We start from the raw sequence: 17,926 nt of genomic DNA, 5'->3' as shown, positions 1-17,926 counted from the left end.
CATATGAATTGTTTGGAATGAACTATAATGCGAAGTTTAATTTGAGAGAGATCCCGGTAGAAACCCGGAGGGCTTAAAGAGCCATGATTCAGACGAATCATTGAGAAACGGTGACATGTACTAAAACTACTAACTTATTAATAATAAACTGTTATACTAATTATTGTCTACAACCACACTGTATTCTAATGTTTAGTGCAAACTACACTATGCAGTTTAACAACGGCCCACTCCCATGATTTAATAAATTCTGAAACTAAATAATGTTTCAAGGTGTGTTTATTGTGTGTCCTACAATAAAGTGAAACTGTTTTTCATGCGTATGAGCGCAGCGAAGGAGCATGAAATAATAATTATGTATACAATGAATGATTAATTTAACCAACAAACCTAATCTAGATTAAGAAAAAGAAGAAAAATTGAAAAAGAAAACACCTCACTTGTTCTCCGTCGAACCGTCCGTGAATTTAGGGTAGACTTTATTGCTGTGCAGCCGCCTCTACAAATGTATAATAAAACAAATAAAATATGGCGTTATTTGAACCCTTTTGTGCCTGACCCACACATGTGTACACTTTAATTTTGTTTTCATAACCTTCATATCTTTTTTTTTCTCTTTTTTCTTTTTTTTCTTGCATTTACTACGAATGCCTGGGTGCGTTTAGGTGGTCGTAACCAATAAATGACTGTTTCTGTCATTGTTTCAGTCGTTGTCCAGTGTTTTAAGGCAGTGGACACTATTGGTAATTACTCAAAATAATTTACTAGCATAAAACCTTTCTTGATTACGAGTAATGGGGAGAGGTTGATGGTATAAAACATTGTGAGAAACAGCTCCCTCTGAAGTGACGTGTAGTTTTCGAGAAGAAGTAATTTTCAACGAATTTGATTTCGAGACCTCAGATTTGGAATGTGAGGTCTCGAAATCAAGTCTCTGGAAGCACACAACTTCGTGTGACAAGGGTTTTTTTTTTCTTTCATTAATATCTCGCAACTTGGACGACCAAATTAGCTCAAGTTATCACAGGTTTGCTAGTTTATGCACATATCGTTGAGATACGCCAAATGAGAAGACTGGTCTTTGACAATACCAATAGTGTCCAGTGTCTTTAACAATGGGCAACTCAACCGAAACAGGTATACGACCGCTAAAACGCACCCCTGCTGGTAGCTTGAACATTTGACGTCACACTTCGAGGCTCGTAAATAAGGCCAGAGACCTGCCTCGAGCAGAGACCTGCCTCAACACCTTTGACCTACCCCATTTCACATAGAGATACGCAGTCAAATTATATTGCGGACGTGACAGCAGTGATTGTTTGGGCATCTATGGGTGCGTTCGTTTAGCTTTCCTGGGTCGACCCCGGTCTGCCCCGGTACGTTCGCACAGCTTTGACGGGCTCACCCGGGTCAGCCCCAGTGCCCTGCTTGTGGAGTGGGTCACTTGGTAGACTGGGCCCCTGTCTTTATCCGCAAGACAGGTACCAGCTATTTAGATCCAATGATGCTATTGGGTATAATGATACCATTGGATAAATGCAGTGACTGAAAGCTACCGTAGCTGGGTTTGTTTTGATTGGTCTGAGGTCACCTCGGTTTCAATCAAAACACAGATATGGAAAGCGCCGGTCGTCCGCACGTGTGTGTCCATGTGTGTGGTAGTAGATATACAGTACATACATGTACATGGTGGATACGGTATATACTTGCTTGGTTGCTGTAGAATTTGTGCGTATCTCTATGAGATGTCAAAGGTCAAACCACACGTGGGTTTTTGGCCGGTCTCTGGCGTTATTCACGAGCCTCGAAGAATGACGTCAGACGTTCAGGTTATAGTCACTTGGGGGTGACCCGAGGTGCATGCCGTCACCACGAGAGGGCGAGTGTGATCGTTCGATTAGTTCTTGTCAGGGGCTAACCGAGTGAGCACTTCGGGGTCGACCTAGGGAAGACCTAGGTCGACCTTATCGAACGCACCCTATGTCACAGCATGCACTGCTCGTTTATCAAATTAATGATATCATTGTATCCAACGGATTTACAAAGACAGAGGCCCAGTCTACACCGTTGGCTGCAATTGCAACCAAAACTAACAACCAGAGAACAATCGAGGGCGCTATATTAGCATCACCAATATTGGCTGCACCCACAAACACCAGGTTTGGGTGAGTTCCTTCTTATTGTTTGATATAATTCCTTTGTTTTATGACAATCTTAGTTAATCTGTAGTCAAACTGTATGCCTATAATAGATCGTGAAATATAAGGAGGGGCCTTTCGTTCTAACATTTTTTGTATTGGTGTATGGATTTCTCATAATACATCACTGTGCAATAAATAAGGTTGCCCAGATAAAGTGGACGCCAGGCGCATACAGCTCTCTCTTTTTTTATTCTTACTGCACGTTGAATTTACTTTTATCATTATAATTATATCTTAAGCGCCTGCATTACTTATTAGGGCCGTGTGGACGTTTTGTAACGCACTAAATAAATATGCAAATTGAGATTTAAATTTGTGTGCACTTATTGAGCTAAAAAACACACCAGTAAGCAGGACGTACCATAAGGCACTATAGCACGAGAATCTTTTTGAAATCGGCTTCAAGTAGTCTATACAAAATGAAGATTATTCAGTTGGTTCTACTTACCAGAGCGGTTAAGTTTGCAGAGGGCGGTAGCTTGTCCAACCCAGTGGGCTCACTTCGCTGTGGCTCATTTGATACTGGTTCTTTAAGCAAGAAAAGCGAATTATATGAGTTTACCTCTTTATATTATGTGTTTTTCCTTTATTTCGCAATTAATTTATATGTATTATTTCACTGACCTTTTTATTTTTATGCTGTTGATTATTTAAAACTATTATTATTGTTATTATTTATTTATTTTTTTTTTTTTATTTTTTTTTTTTTACCAATATTTTTTATTTTATTTTATTTATTTATTTATTTTTTTTTTTTTTGGGGGGGGGTGTTGTCTTGTCAGTCTGCACTGGTCGTTTACACACTTTTTTGAAAATTCATAATCACATGACCAAAGAAAACTGGTCCCTCCATGTCAAAACTCTCTCACCCAGCGCAGCGAAGGGCGACCTCTGCCTCGAATTTCACAAACCAAAACGATACGACATTAGCGATCCGCTTGTAGGATATGAACCTACTATCCTTTGATTGCAAATCGTGCGGTCTAAACCACTTTACCACGGTTGTTACTCACCAGGGGCCTTTTCCAGATCTTGAATACATTCCTCGCTGTTTTCAATCGGTTCCACCTCCATATCATCATCATCAAGGGCGGGATGCTTCTTGGTGTCTTTGTCAGAAACGGTATTCAGTTCAGTATTCTGTGTAACCGACGTTGAATTGAAGTGTGCTGGCTGATCCTGTAGCGAGTAAATGTGATTAGGATTTCCATTTTATCTCAACATTCACCAAGTGGGTAAAACTTTTGTAAAAAGAAAAATAACTTGTATAATCTACGTGGGGTGAAGTTTGATCATCAAAATTAATATGTAATTATTTATTTATTTCAAAATCTTTATTTCAAAATCTTTAGACAGGATACCGATATCAACACAACGGCTGTTTTAAACATTGGTCATGTGTCTTAAAAATATGAGAATACGCAATACATGCGTCTACAATGATTTCAAAACACGTGTATAAAAAAATAAAAAAATAAAACAAAAAGTTTATGACATACTTTTTATAACCATCGCTATAATAAAAAATTCAATTAGAAACCGTACATGATAACAATTAGTGACAATGTACTTAACTGTGCTATCTGAGGTACCCAACAACAACTTTCGTTGTTCTCTTATCCGCAAAAACGCTGCCTTGACCTGACAAAACAAAGAGAGAAGATTGTTGACAGTATTATTGCAGGAATGTTTTTAGTGAAACCATCCAATACGATGAATGTATTTGAGTACAGCTATAAACCCCTTTAATTTGTATTGGTAGACTACGCGTCACATGTCAAACATATTTTCACGTCTCGTTCTGGTTCTTCTGTTTAGTTGTGTTCATTATTTGTGAGGAACATTAAACCAAAATGTAGATTTATTTTTATTCAATAATGTATACTTAAAAAAAAATACTCCATGATGTTTGGACTACTCCATTTCACAGTCCAGATTTCATTTCGTGAGTTTTATTTTGATGTTCATGTTTTGTTATGCAAGCTTTTTACTCAAAACTAGGTGGCTAGTGAAACAGTTGGGCTGGTGTCATCTCAAGTACCACATGGTACCAGATCTGTATACGACCACGTAGTGAAATGAAAATGTACTGCCTGTGTGTGAACTGAAAATACAGGTCGACTTGGTATCGTACGAAGCTTACCTCTGAGTTAAAAGCGCATTGGTTCAGGAATATGAAGAGACCCTGGAAAGAGTTGAAGATGGTGAACAGGTACTGAAACATAATGGTGGCGCTATTGACGGCCAATAGTCCAAAGATCCAAGTCAGACCAAGGATTGGGAGCAGTACCACGGCGCCCTTTAACCCAGCTCTTTTGGAATAAAACCATAAAAAAGGGGCATCAGTCAATATGGGGGAATAGTTACGAATATTCAACATCTAAAATTATTAAATTATTTTATTTGTTCAAAGATGTTAAGTTGTGTCAGTAATTAGACAAGCAGTGTCCTTGGAGGGGGCAGTGTAACGGTTGTCCCAACCCGCCAGCGAGATGGCGCTTTAACACAGTACCATCGTGAAGCTTGTGGACCTGTGATGTGGCGAGTCCCTGCTGAAAGGTTGAAACACACGTTCCAGTGAAACATTCTTCCAGTGAAACATTCTACGCGTTTTTTCGTGTTGTGACAACTGTTAGGAAGGTCGTGGAGAATTAAACCATGAAAAACCAAGAAAGAATCCTCTCTTTTACCGTGTGTTTGGACTTGAGTACTGAATTATCTGACAGGATTTATTGCTACAGTGTTGTAAAACAAGGTTAATTTGAGACTCGTTTCTTAGTGTTCAATGTCACTTACTTGATGCTGGCATGTTCCTTATCATTTAACTCAGCTGATTTCACGATAACTCGCAAAACCAAGACAAACATGACGATGTTCACCTAAAAGATCAAACATAAATTTCTTAAAGAAAACCTCTAACCTGCAACTGAATTTTCCCAAAGCAATGTTCACATGCGTTCTTTAGTTTCACTGTTGAAACCAATTATTTACTTAAAAAGTAATTGACGTTGGTCTATATTGTAAACCATATCTGAATCTGAATTTATAGTTTGCAAAACATCATAACGGGAGCATTACACAAACGTTTAGTAAAGAAAGGCCAATGAAGAAATTTCAGTTTCAGACGTGGGAAGAAAACCCCTTAAGGGGACACCCCAAAGCCCAATCACATGCATACGGTGTTGAAAAGCACGGAAAGACATGGTGCAAATATCCCAGGATTGTGACTTTTTTCCAGTATCTTACCCCAATGACACCAAGAGCTGGAACAACGAAAGCCCAGATCAAACCAGACGAGATGTCAAGCCAGCAACTAAAATATCAAACACAAACAAATACACATTATCACTTTGGCATCGAAGTCATTTCAATGCCAAAGTGAGAAATAGTGGTACTATAATCAAACATTGTTTTCAAGGAATCCAGCCAATTCAGGAACTTTATCTGTAACAATTGCTAGAGTCGGATTGGGCAGCTGGCTGGTTGCTGTATTGGTTCATTTCATTTCATATTTTTCCTAATTATATATTAAAAGTTACCTGTCTTACGGCGAAAAGGGGGTATGGAACAATGATCCAGCGATTAATAAGCACAGTTTATTTCGCAACCCCCTCCAAATTTGACGTCTGTAAGCCTTTACAATCCAGAGCAAAGCAAACGAACAAATTACTTGCAAAGAGGAATGGTTGAAATTCCTTTTTCCCCTCTATTTTTAATTTTTTTTTTCGTGCGGAAGGGGGCGTCAAAAACAACAACATTTTTAAACACTGTTTTTCAAATTGCTTCACAAAATCCCGACTCAAAATTAAAAGTCCGAGTGTGCAAACAAACCAGACCAATGATAGTAAATTAAAACAATATTAAGGATGAACTTAATTTTTGAAGACATTCAAGAACTAAATCTCAGAGTAATTTTCAATCATTATGTAAAGTTTGTATATTCGGCTTAATCACTGCAACTGCCTTTTAAGGGTACTAAATATCTTAAACTATACATACACTTTGTTCGACCCGTAGCCTTCAATACGAATACTAAGGGATACCAAGGTAATGGCGGCAGGAATGCCCCAGCCGACGAGTAGGTACGGATACATCTTGATGTTCTCACTTCCGTAGACTTTGATCACCTTCCTGTAAAGGTGTATTCCTTCTACAAGCATCCAACCAAAGACGGACAGGTAGAAGAAATGTAGGAGTATTGCAATAACCGTACACACTACCTGGAACAAATAATAAGCAACTACCATTATTTTATGACAGTCCATAGCACCAATGTTAGTGTAACCATTAATTCAGTCAGTCAGTCGATGCGGAACACGTTGGTCTTCCGTTGCTGTACGCAGTTCCTCCCGTTGCAGGCCAGAGTCCCGGCACAAGGTGTCCATATGTAGGTGGGTTGTGGCACGGAATCAGTGTCCCAGAGTAGGACCCCACAGCACCAACCCGGTTTGTGATGTGCCTCTCCAATGTGTCTGTTTTACTATTAGCATTTGTAACGTAACATTTGATCTCAATGTTCACAAAAAAAACACGCCACCAAGAGTCTGCCTAGAGAGATGATTGTTTGTATTGTTGTTCCTGATGGTGAACCCCGATACGTTTGTTTTTACTGTAAACTCTGTCAGGAAGAATTATCATTAAGTTCATTTTAACAAAAACTTCTCTTGGTGGCACCCTTTATTAATCTACTAACTCTATCTTCAGTTCTCTCAAGGCCTCCAATGAAGAGCAACTGTGCAATCAAAATTGCAAGTGCCAAGCTGGAGTGAATGAATATTCTATCTGATCGAAGTTTCCTCCTGTTGTAAAAGAAAAAGAAAAAAAGTGATATCAAAATACTGATTGGGTACATTTTTGTGCTGTTGTTTTTTTCATCAACTTAAGGTGAATCCGCCCCACGTTATCTTTCATAATTCATTTCAATACGTTTCTCATAATTCGCACTAGAAGTCAAGACATTATCTTTTAATCTTTTTACCATTTTTATTAATTGCCTTTTCTTGTGGTGTGATATTATTGTTGATTGACTCGTATTGTTGTATCTCATTGTTGTGTTTTTTTCAGCCATTGTTTGTATTTGTCGGTCGTTTTGTACAATGTATCCTTGCTGTATTTTTCGTAACTCTGTTTATAATGTTTATGTGAAATAAATCTGTGCAGCGTTTTGAGATTGTTTTTATGAAAGACGCTTTATCAAAAATAAACTAATGTTATTTATTATTATTTTATTGCTGTAATTTGTTTTGTTTGTTTATTTATATGTTTGTCTGTTTGCATATTTGTTTGGGTGTTCTTGTTTTTGTTCTTCCTATTAGTAACAGTTTCAATTGATGAAGTTTCAAAAAGGCTAGTAGTATGACCGGTTTATACTATATCCAAGCTTTTCGCAAATTTATACTCTGCAGAGATTTAAGTTAAAAAAAATGTAAATATGAAAACATAAAACCAATGAAACCGCATTTACGAACTTTGTATTTGTCGGTATCTGTTTGACAGTAGCTCGTTCTTACCAAAGAAAGGCATAGGTCGCCAGCGTAAACAACAATAGCATTATCGATATACAACATCCAACGTACGTTATCCACATAAGTGCCAAGGAGTTAGCTTCGGAAATCTTCAAGAGAACAAAATAAGAACAATGAAATAAAAACAAATTAAAAAACGAATAAGACAAACGAATAGTTACACCCAAATTCTCTTTAAAAGACTTAGAAATACAAATTGGTATACTATATATTGACATTGTTCAAGGCATTTGGAGCTTCGTGTGTACAATGTCCTTTGTATATTTTTAACATGTTGCTATAATCTGTTCAAGAATGAAAACAAAATAAAACTAAATTGAATTGAAGAGTATAGTGATCTGCTGGTGCAGTTTGTAAAAGTTTATGATAATTTATTCTCATTTAAAAAAAAATCCCTAAAAGAATTTAAAAAAATAAATAAAAAAAACACTTGAGTCAGTATGACGTAAAGGCACCCGACATGTAATTGTTGAGCAAATGAAACTGAGCAATGGAGAGCTATTGATAGTATAAAACATTGTGAGAAACCCCTCTGAAGTAACGTCTAGTATTTGAGAAAGAAGCAATTTCTCCCCAAAAATAATATTTGAATTGAAATCGAGATCTCGGCTGAGGTTTCGAATACAAGCATCCGAAAACACACAACTGTTTTTCTTCCATTTTTCTCAACCTCGACGACCAATAGACCTCACATTTTCATGGGTTTGTTAATGTATGCATATGTTGAGATTGTCTTTGACAGTTACCATGGGTGTCCAGTGCCTTTAAGTGCTCTATCAGTTCTCATTACAAAAAAAGTGCAATGGACAATTATAAGCATACCTCATATTCAGTGACTTGCATGAGGACAGCAAAGTTCGTCGAATGGTCGCAATAACAAAAGCTTGATGATTTCAAAGTTGTAACGCTACACCCTGTTGTCGACCATTGACCTTCCCTATCATAACAAAAGAGATGTACATTCTACGAAGACGTGTCTCGGGATCACTGTTTTATCCCGTAATCTATTCTTTAAAACACTTGTACCCCTATATATTTTCCCCTTATGTTAATTATACCCTGTGATGCCCCGGCCCTGTCAGATTTACGCAGCTGCTTCCACAGGTGTGCAGCCAGTAGACCGTCGTGTATTAAACAATGATAATTAATTTGTTTTATTTGGGTTATCACACTATTTTTGCAAAGCTAACTTTTCAGACTCTTTGTTGTTTAATTAGTATTTGTCTATACACTGTAAAACTGCAGTATTTTTGTGAACAAGCCTGGTGTCTAGAAAGTATGTTCTAACTATAGAGAGTCCGAGTCCAAGAGTCAAACCCTTGCATAGGCCACAAACATCTGAGGATGGGACTGACATGGTTTCACACGCTTATTTGCAACAAAATAAACAAGTTATTAAAAACAAAATCGGTCTACTGGCTGCAGACCGGTGCACAGTGGGCCAGTTGAATAAAAGTGCGCAAAAAATATATTTCAACACTATTTTTGATGCAGATCATAATTATTAAACATATTTATATTGGAAAGTTGGTTGTTAGGGGTTTTCGGATACGTAGAAATTCAATGGTCATAGTTTTAAAGGTCTATGACGTCATCATAGTCCTGAATCGGGATTGGTCAGCAGTAGTTTAATAACTACTAATATGCGTTTTGTCAATTTTATTTCAATTAAACCTAGGCATATCAAAGAAACAGTTTGTTAAAAAAAAGTTGCGAAGCAAAGTGTGCTTTCATGAGGGTTTCTAAAAGCGGTTCTCATAAAAAAGTGGTCTTTCTTTGATGCTGAACAGAGAAATATGACCGCTGACACACGCACGAGTCGTTACAGGTGGTTGAATCAAAACAGGCGTTTCGTACGGTGGTCGCTTCAGAAAAAATGCCCTGAAATCGTGTATCGCAGTTGTCGCAGCTAAATTTGGTACCAAAATGATGCAAACAAGTTGCTCTATTAAAAATGAGTAAACTTTAGGCAGCAATCGACGGTAATCTTTAGTTTCCGTATTGCTGAACACAGAAAACGTAAATTTCATGTCAACTTTGACACAATTGTCAACCAGAATAAAAACTGATTTAATTTCCTTCAAATATGAACCCTAATCTAGAGCCAAGTGAAAATTTAGCTCCATAGCTCAATGCAAGGTGTCTAATTTTGCTTTATGAAGATTTCTACAACTATTTTAATTTTGTGGCCAACTTCTGTGGATTACATACCTTTAAGAGGTCATGCAAGTCAGTATCTATATTTGTTTGCTTAATTTTCCCATAAAACGGTCCCATGGGGTGTAAGCAACATACAGCACCTGTTTGCCTCTTGCCTGTTTCCCTACCAGCTCATGATTGTTTGCATCTGAAACTAAACGTCTCTATAAACCAAACTATGTGAAGCTTCTCAACGGACATTCGATAAGCGACCGACGGCATCATGTAAAGACGAGTATTGAGTACCCTCAGATAATTATTGTTTGAGTATATAACAAAAAACTCAAATAATTGTTGCTATTGAATCAAGCTTACTTGTCTCCATTTCCCTCTACCCAGAACACGCAGGCCGTTGTCATTGTAGCATTCAATGCACCTTCTTCGGTGAATTCGTCCTCTACATCCTGTGGAACAAAGCAAACATTGTGGACTTCAGCCGCCAATGCCGCCATTTGGGCGTCATTCGGTGCGTAAGATTTGCACCACTAAAAAATACTACGTAAAACAGAAAATATTTCAAGAGTGAAGTCATATTTAAAAAAAAAAAACTAATGCCATGAAACGGAGGATTGGGTCCTAATGTCCATGATTCCATCTTTTTCTGTAGCATGTGTTATATTGTCACAGTTTGTACCTTTAAACCTATTAGCCAGCGTGTGTGTATGCTGAGCCGTACCTTCCTTTCTTTACTTTCCCTGCTCGTGTGCTTTGATAATGGCGCACTTATTCCTTTCAAGACGTGCTCATGCTTGAGAAAATATGTGGTATAAAAGGTAACGCATGCCAAACCTACACCCTCTTACGATTCTGGGAAGCTCGGAACGGGATGCTGACCGGTGCAAACCTCGGGGATGTGATGTTTACTACTTCTACCGTGGGGTCTGACGCCGCTACTGACTGGACGGGAATTCTTTAGGTAGTTTCGTAGTACTGAGGGTCTTGGACTACCGTAACTGTGATGTTCTACCGTACCCGAGCACTCCTGGGTCGTTGAGCACTTAAAATGGTATTTCTTTAAATATTTTGATTTCATTGATATTCGGCCGAATTCTTACTTCTTACATATTTCCAACTCTCCTTTGCAATCTTCCCTAAAGGTCCTGTCACACCATGGCGTATCGCCGGAACGTAAGCCAACGTATGCGAAATATCAAAAATACGTTGGTGTACGCTGATATATTAGTTTGTTGTAAGTTTGGGGTACGTCGTTTACGTTAAGAGCACGCTGTGATACGCTGTTAAATTTTGAACACGTCGAGCCCACGAAATTTGTTTGAGCATGTTCAAAATTTCTCCGCGTACTGAACGTGTGCTTCAAACGTTCTGCATAAGTTTCCCGTAAGTTCATGGTACGTTAGACATACGTTGACATACGCTGGCATACGTTAGAGGAACGATACTCGTAGGTTGGTATACGTTGATGTACGTCTTTATACGTTCTACAACGGCATGGTCACGTGTTCGTCGTACGCCGAGGATACGTTGAGGATACGTTGAGAACGTTAAGGATACGTAGAGGAAACGTTGAACACGGCAGACATATGCTACGAATGCGTTAGCCATACGTTACTCATACGCTTGCATACGCTGTGATACGCAGTCATATCTTTGTTATTAGTTGTGAAACGCTATCAATGCGTTAGTCATACGCTATGTATACGTTGAATACGCTATGGATACATTCTGGATACGTCCTTTCAAACACAGAAGTCGACTTTTGCAATGCACTTCGTTGGTAAGTTGGACGTTCTTGGACTTTGGAAATTTTCGAATTATTTTGTGCATATATACGTTGGCATACGTTCAGGCAATACGCCATGGTGTGACAGGGCCTTACTGAGCTGGAACAAAATATCGCACCCGGGATAGCCCTTGTGGGGTCAATTACGCAATTGCACTATGGACCCCCCAAAAATGTGTTTGTTTGTGGTATTGAAGGTAACACTTTGACTTTTTTGTAATAAAAAGGCTGTTTTGTAGCTCATATATAAAAAAAAAAAATTGTTTAAATACCTCCAAGAATATTGGGAAGAGATGCTAAACAAACAACTACCAATATTTATAAACATCGAAATGTTTCTTACCAGCAAATGGTACAAACTAAAATTGACCGGAACTGACTTTCTCGTGCGATTTACGAACATAGAAAATGTCAAGATGGCGCTGTTCAGGTGCACTGAGGTTTTGTTGGGTGCTGACTTGCTGCTAAAGTAAAACAGGGGGAAAGGTTAAAGCAAGTCAACCTTTGAGGAACTTAATTAATATCAGTATACTTTATAATTTTTAAGCAGTGTATACTTTTGGTAGTTTTAAGACCAGTAATCTCACTCTGTTTTTCCCAGCAAGTGCACAAAATAACCACCCTGTGAAACTTGTAGCTGCCATCATTAATAAGAAAATAGTGAATGAAAAAACGTTTATGTGCATAAAAATGTCCGCTTTCGGATGTAAAACACATCAAGCGTTTTTCTGATTCAAATCTTTTGGTGAACAAAAATCTGAAAGGCAAAAAGCAAAAATTTGAAGGCTAAACGATACAGAATAAATAAACAAAACGGAGATATAAAATGACAAAAAACGTGGGAAAATATGTTTAAACTAAAATTGAGTTGTTGACGAGATCAGTCAGATCTAAAGGTCCAAACCTGTTGCCAAATTCTAAAACTCCCTATTTACATAGAAGTCGTCCGTGACAAAGGTTAGTAATACCTGGTGGTCTTTGTGGGGAACAACACTGCGGAGGTGACGTTTATTTCTTGCACGGGTGTTTTCTTCCTCAAAACCACAAACTGCACGGTATCTGCAAACAAAAATTGCTTGCGTTGTCTTAAATAACCAACAACAGATAAGTTCAAGTGCATCATACATGTTCTGACTGCATTATCACAATATTCTAAATATTCCTACTGGGTCAAACTACATTCGAGCTACAATACATTCGAGAGCTAATAATTTATACCAGGAATGTTCAAGAATCCTTCGAGGCTGGTTCGAAGCGCATTCTAAATATTCGAAGGGTTTTCTAACGACGCTTGGTCATTCTGAAATTCCCTCCCGAATGTGAGACGAATTTTGTTCTTCATTCCGGCTGGTTCTGCCTGATTCCTGCTGATTCCGAATAAATGTGACGGGGGTATTTAGGATGGCCAAGATTCAAACGGTAAGAATGTAATTAGTTTTAGCTTGGAAATATCATGGGCTTGGCTCCTTATTAGTGGAACAATAATCATATTTTGTTCCTACCGGTGTCAAGGTCTATCTCCGACAAGTCGACCGTTAGTTCTTCGTCGAATATGTCTAGTCCCCCGGGCTCAGCTTCCACTTTGTGACTATACTGGAATCCACCTACCGGGCTGAGAGTTGGAGAGTGACACAAAGTAACACCTGTATAACAGGGAAAAGGGAAACAATTAAGTCACTTAATTTTGTTAAATAAAATTGGAGTACATTGGAAACAGCTGCGCCAGAAGGCTGTTTTGTATACATATTTAATGTAATTTACTGTAAGTCTCGGGTTGATTGGCCGTATGTTTACCACAGCACCTTGTAAACCATGACATGGTGCTTGGTCTCATACTTCAAGCCCCACAATTACACCTTACAGGGAAATACTGGATGCTAAAGCGCCCTGAGCGTCACATCATCATCATCATCATCATCATCATCATCACCATCATCATAATCATCGTCATCATCGTCGTCATCATCATCATCATCATTCTCTTGATCCATCAAGGGGGACGTAGAGCCGCCCAACCAATGCGCTCTGCTGCGGATTGTCACAGCTGCCCAGCCCGGGACTCAAAGTCTGCTTCCAGTTGGCCAACCCAGGTGCTGCGAGGTCGGCCTCTTGGCCTCTTCCAGGCTGGGCAGGGGCGGGATCCTCCCCGTGCTTCCACGCTCAGTCTGAGGGCCACATGGGCAGGTGTATCTTCTGGGAGCCGTCTGACATGGCCAAAGAGGGAATTACGTCACATAGTCGCGTATAATATGAGCACAATTTAAAAGGACAGTCTATTGTTGTTATTTTTTGTACATGTATTGACACGCTGCCTGTCAATACTAGTGCATATACTATTTCTGTGACGTCACTCTGTTGATGAAAGTGTAGATGATTGATACGAATCTACACCTAACTGTAGATTCGTTTAGAATCTAAATTCAACTGTAAATTCGTTTCGAATCTACAGTTGAGTGCACAAACGTTACTCATTAATGTTGCAAGCACTTGGCGAAATAGCTATAATTGCGACCAAACGTCGTTTGAAACAGTGTAAAGATCGGGGAAGTAGTTTAAGTCAGAGAATAAAATCTAAAGTGTAGATTTGTGACTACAATGTACTTGCCTTCAGCCCGTACATTCTAACCACGCATCTACACTTTCTCGTCCGACGTCCATTTTCCTTAATCTTAAAGTTACTTGACAAAGGAGTGTCGATTACTTACTTGCCGTGTCGTAGGTGGCCCGTGTACAGTTTCCTTGGCCCAAAGTTCCCGCCAAATACTCCATCGCATCTTCAACATCAGTTGAGACTGACATATGGTCTTCGACAGACTGTCGATCAAAATATATAAATAAAATAAATCCGCTATTTGCTTAACACTCCGTAATATTTGTATTATATTGTTCTTTGTTTGAAGACACTGGACACCTTTGATAATCTCACGCGGTGTATCCCAGCATAAGCATAAAACCTTGTCTATAACATCAGTTGGTCATCGAAATTGCAAGAGACTAATGAAAGAAAAAAACACCTTTGTTGCACAATTACTTTGCAATGTGTGCTTTCAGATGCATAGGCTTCAGCTAAAATATGTTATTAGTTGATTTAGAAATAACCTCTTTCTCAAAAACTGTTACTTCAGAGGCAACCGTTTGTCACTACCAATAGTGTCAAGAGCCATAAATAGAACATTTCGTCCCTGGTGTCATTTCCGAGGCTCATACACACGTCTGAAATAAGAGATTACTCGTTTATAAGGTCAATAGTCAAGAATTGGGTGCCATATGGAACAAGATTTGTTTGTACATACCAAACGTTCTTTGGGATCTGTTAACTTGGAGTACACTTGTAGAACAAGCTGCAAATGTAAAGAATTAAAATCACATTTATTGTTGTTGTTGCAGTTGCTTATGCTTATGCCAGGTGTTGCTGTTGATGTTACTGGTGTTGTTTTTGCCATAATAATGTTACCGCTTCTACCGGTGCTGCCGCTGTCGTATCACTTTCGCTGTCACTGTCACCGTAACTCTCGCTGTTGCTGTCGCTGTCGCTGTCACTGTCACTGTCGCAGACGCTGTCACTGTCAGTGCTGCTGCTGATTTCGCAGTCAGGTTCGCTGTCATTGTCATTGTTGCTGTCACTGCCGACGCCTTCTCTGACGCTGTTTCTTGCTCTGACGCTGTCGATGTCGATGTCGCTGTTGCTATTGCTGTCGTTGTCATTGTCATTGTCGTTTTCATTGTTGTTTCCACCCTTCTTTTGGTTGTAGTAATAAAACAAGTAATTTTTATCGTAGAACCACTTATTTTGCCATCATAATTAAAACAAAATAAAAAGGAACGATCATTTCAAAATGTTTTCCTGGTCTGAGGTAAAGTGCTCGTAATTTGTACATCTTACCTCCGAGGCGTCTCTGGTTTCGGAAGCCGGAAGCTGCTGTGTTGGAAGGGTCGGGATGACTTTAAGGAACTTTTGTAGGTTCTCCTTCTCACTGTCTTGCAGTTCGCCATCTTGCCCAACGATACCACTTAAATTGCTGCTTCGTATCGCCGTCTAAAAAGGTGGCAGACAAAACATCAAGATGTGCATACTAGGATACCTAAGAATTAGCTGATGAATTTCGAGCCCCAAACACGTGATTGATCGCCCCATGTTTATGCATCTTCGGCAAACTAGCATCCATCGGGACGGGGTGGGGCGCTTAGTGCACACTCTATCATTACGTTTTGCCCGATGTAACGTTTTCACGCAGGGTGTTGATCAGCATCAAATTTGCTGACCTTTCCAAATACTAATTCCCGGTCATTTTGTAATTGCAGAAACAAATTTGGGGGTAGGGCAGCAGTTACCGCACGAGGCAACCGGTTTTTGACCTGGGAGCAAATGATTTGGCTAAAACTTCAAAGTTTATTTGTGCGAACAAAAAGCTGGACTCACAAACAAATAGCTCTGGTAACACAACATTCTCCCGAGTCCTCCGACCCATGAAGGACTCATCAATCCGTGCCTTTGGTTCATGGATTGCTAACCGTGACTGGGAGGCGGTTTATAGCAAATCAACTGGTACAGATAAATGCACAGCTTATGCTACTCTGCAGGAGGCCGTTAACACTTCCAGATAAAGACAACCATGGGTCCACTCCAAGGATAAACCATGGACTGCATACACAAAAAGCCTCATCCTCCAAAGACAGCAAGTATTCCACACCGAAAACACATGGAAATAGCTTCGTAATAGGGTACGCCGAATAATTAACCAAAACAAGGATATGAACACTACTACAATACAAGAATCGAGTACAGCAACACTGTTCATGTAATTCTGCTGCTGGCCGCGAATTGAATAGATTTTTAATAAACCATTGCATGAATGAATGAATGAAATGAATGAAATGATTGAAATGAATTTACTTTACCTGTAAAAAATCTGCTGGTCCTTCCGAACTTTCCAATTTAGTTAATAACGCTGAAGTTGTGGTTGCTGTGTTTGTTGGTAAGAGTTAATGGTATAATGAACATTAATTGATTCCAATAATATTTGTGTATTTAGTTATCTGCAATGAGCCATTCAGCCAGAGCGTGATCTCTTGTGTACTGCATGGCATAAAATTGTTAATGTTATGTTCCGTATCTACGCACTTGCAGTACACAAAAAGGAAGCTGCTAACAATGTTTTCAACGATGGGTGACTTAGACTTTATCTTAAAGACACTGGACACTATTGGTAATTGTCAAAGGCCAGTCTTCTCACTTGGTGTATCTCAACATATGCATACAATAACAAACCTGTGAAAATTTGAGCTCGATTCGTCGTCGGAGTTGCAAGATAACCATGAAAGAAAAAGGACCCCTGTGCTTTCAGATGCTTGATTTCTAGACCTAAAAATAATTATAAAATCTGAGGTCTCGAAATCAAATTCGTGAAACATTACTTTTTTTCGAAAACTACATCACTTCAGAGGGAGCCGTTTCTCAGAATGTTCTATACTAGCAACCTCTCCCCCATTACTCGTTACCAAGTAAGGTTTTATGCTAACAATTATTTTGAGTAGTTACCTATAGTGTCCACTGCCTTTGATGTGTTTTCCAATACTTCGTAAACCAACATGCTTTTTTTACTGTGACAGAGAAGTTGTTGTCGTTCGAAGTTTCCTTCGAAAGGTGTCACTTTATGATAAATTTAAAATGATTATTCCTGTCAAAGTATTTAAACAAAAGTGCCCGCTCACTGCATTGTGTGTTAATGCGTTCCACCGCGGTATCAGCTCCTGCAGTGGCCTGGCAGGAGAACTCCACGCTGTCATTGGCCGGCTGGAAGCCAATCAGAGTCAATACAGATACCTTTGTGGGGAACACGCCATCGTATTCAGAGATTTGAAACACGCCCTCTACTGCTGATAGCGATTCATTATCAGCCAGCCACGTAACATTGGGTACAGGGTAGTGCTCAGCTCGGCAGGTGAAAGTGAAGTTATTGGTAATGACGTCATACGTTTTAGTAAGTTCCAGAATTCTTAGTGTAGACTCTGCAATCGATGGAAAAAAACAATTGGAGTTAGAGTTGTTGGCTTCAAACATAAAATCTACATTTCTTATAACATTAAGAATACTGGATCGGGAGGATCACTATCTTTATTCGCAGCTGAGAAGCTGAGATACGCAGAATCCGGCTGCAGGCTGCAATGTGGTCAAGACGGAAGCACGTAATTAAGTTGCATTATGACAGACAGCTACAGATCGACCCATGAGAATAAAGTGTTTGAGAGCCAGAAAGGAA

The 17,926-nt window shown here is 39.1% G+C and overlaps 2 protein-coding genes across 2 annotated transcripts in view; both read right to left on the bottom strand.

Annotated features, from left to right (window-relative positions):
* Positions 1-362: 362 nt before the first annotated feature.
* On the bottom strand, positions 363-12,119 carry LOC139952670 (adhesion G-protein coupled receptor D1-like). Its single transcript, XM_071951872.1, has 13 exons — positions 12,010-12,119; positions 10,241-10,329; positions 8,549-8,663; positions 7,712-7,815; positions 6,895-6,997; positions 6,201-6,421; positions 5,448-5,514; positions 4,998-5,080; positions 4,345-4,513; positions 3,777-3,842; positions 3,215-3,380; positions 2,650-2,729; positions 363-499 (listed from the first exon to the last, which is right to left on the bottom strand). The coding sequence occupies exons 1-13, from the start codon at positions 12,067-12,069 to the stop codon at positions 437-439; spliced, it is 1,386 nt and encodes a 461-aa protein (XP_071807973.1). The 5' UTR covers positions 12,070-12,119; the 3' UTR covers positions 363-436.
* Positions 12,120-13,726: 1,607 nt separating this feature from the next.
* Positions 13,727-17,926, bottom strand: part of LOC139952699 (uncharacterized) — a 28,767-nt gene continuing 24,567 nt past the window's right edge. The window contains exons 16-21 of the mRNA XM_071951902.1: positions 17,379-17,675; positions 16,566-16,630; positions 15,550-15,702; positions 14,960-15,007; positions 14,376-14,480; positions 13,727-13,870 (exon numbers count right to left, since the gene is read on the bottom strand). Coding sequence (XP_071808003.1) covers positions 13,727-13,870; positions 14,376-14,480; positions 14,960-15,007; positions 15,550-15,702; positions 16,566-16,630; positions 17,379-17,675 — 812 coding nt within the window. The remainder of the gene's footprint in view (positions 13,871-14,375; positions 14,481-14,959; positions 15,008-15,549; positions 15,703-16,565; positions 16,631-17,378; positions 17,676-17,926) is intronic.

The sequence above is a fragment of the Asterias amurensis genome, chromosome 20, assembly GCF_032118995.1.
Source record: "Asterias amurensis chromosome 20, ASM3211899v1".
In the NCBI taxonomy this organism is placed as follows: Eukaryota; Metazoa; Echinodermata; class Asteroidea; order Forcipulatida; family Asteriidae; genus Asterias; species Asterias amurensis.
Note: the sequence above shows the minus strand (reverse complement) of the source record. Positions and strands in the feature narration are given on the sequence as shown.

What these genes read in the sequence shown, in the direction of transcription:
- LOC139952670 (XM_071951872.1), bottom strand. Translation starts at nt 12,069, where the DNA reads ATGTTCGTAAATCGCACGAGAAAGTCAGTTCCGGTCAATTTTAGTTTG. An exon ending in GCGACCTATGCCTTTCTTTG is followed by an intron (nt 6,998 to 7,711) that starts GTAAGAACGAGC and finishes TTACAACAGGAG; the next exon opens with GAAACTTCGATCAGATAGAA. An exon ending in TTGAGAGAACTGAAGATAGA is followed by an intron (nt 6,422 to 6,894) that starts GTTAGTAGATTA and finishes TATTTGTTCCAG; the next exon opens with GTAGTGTGTACGGTTATTGC.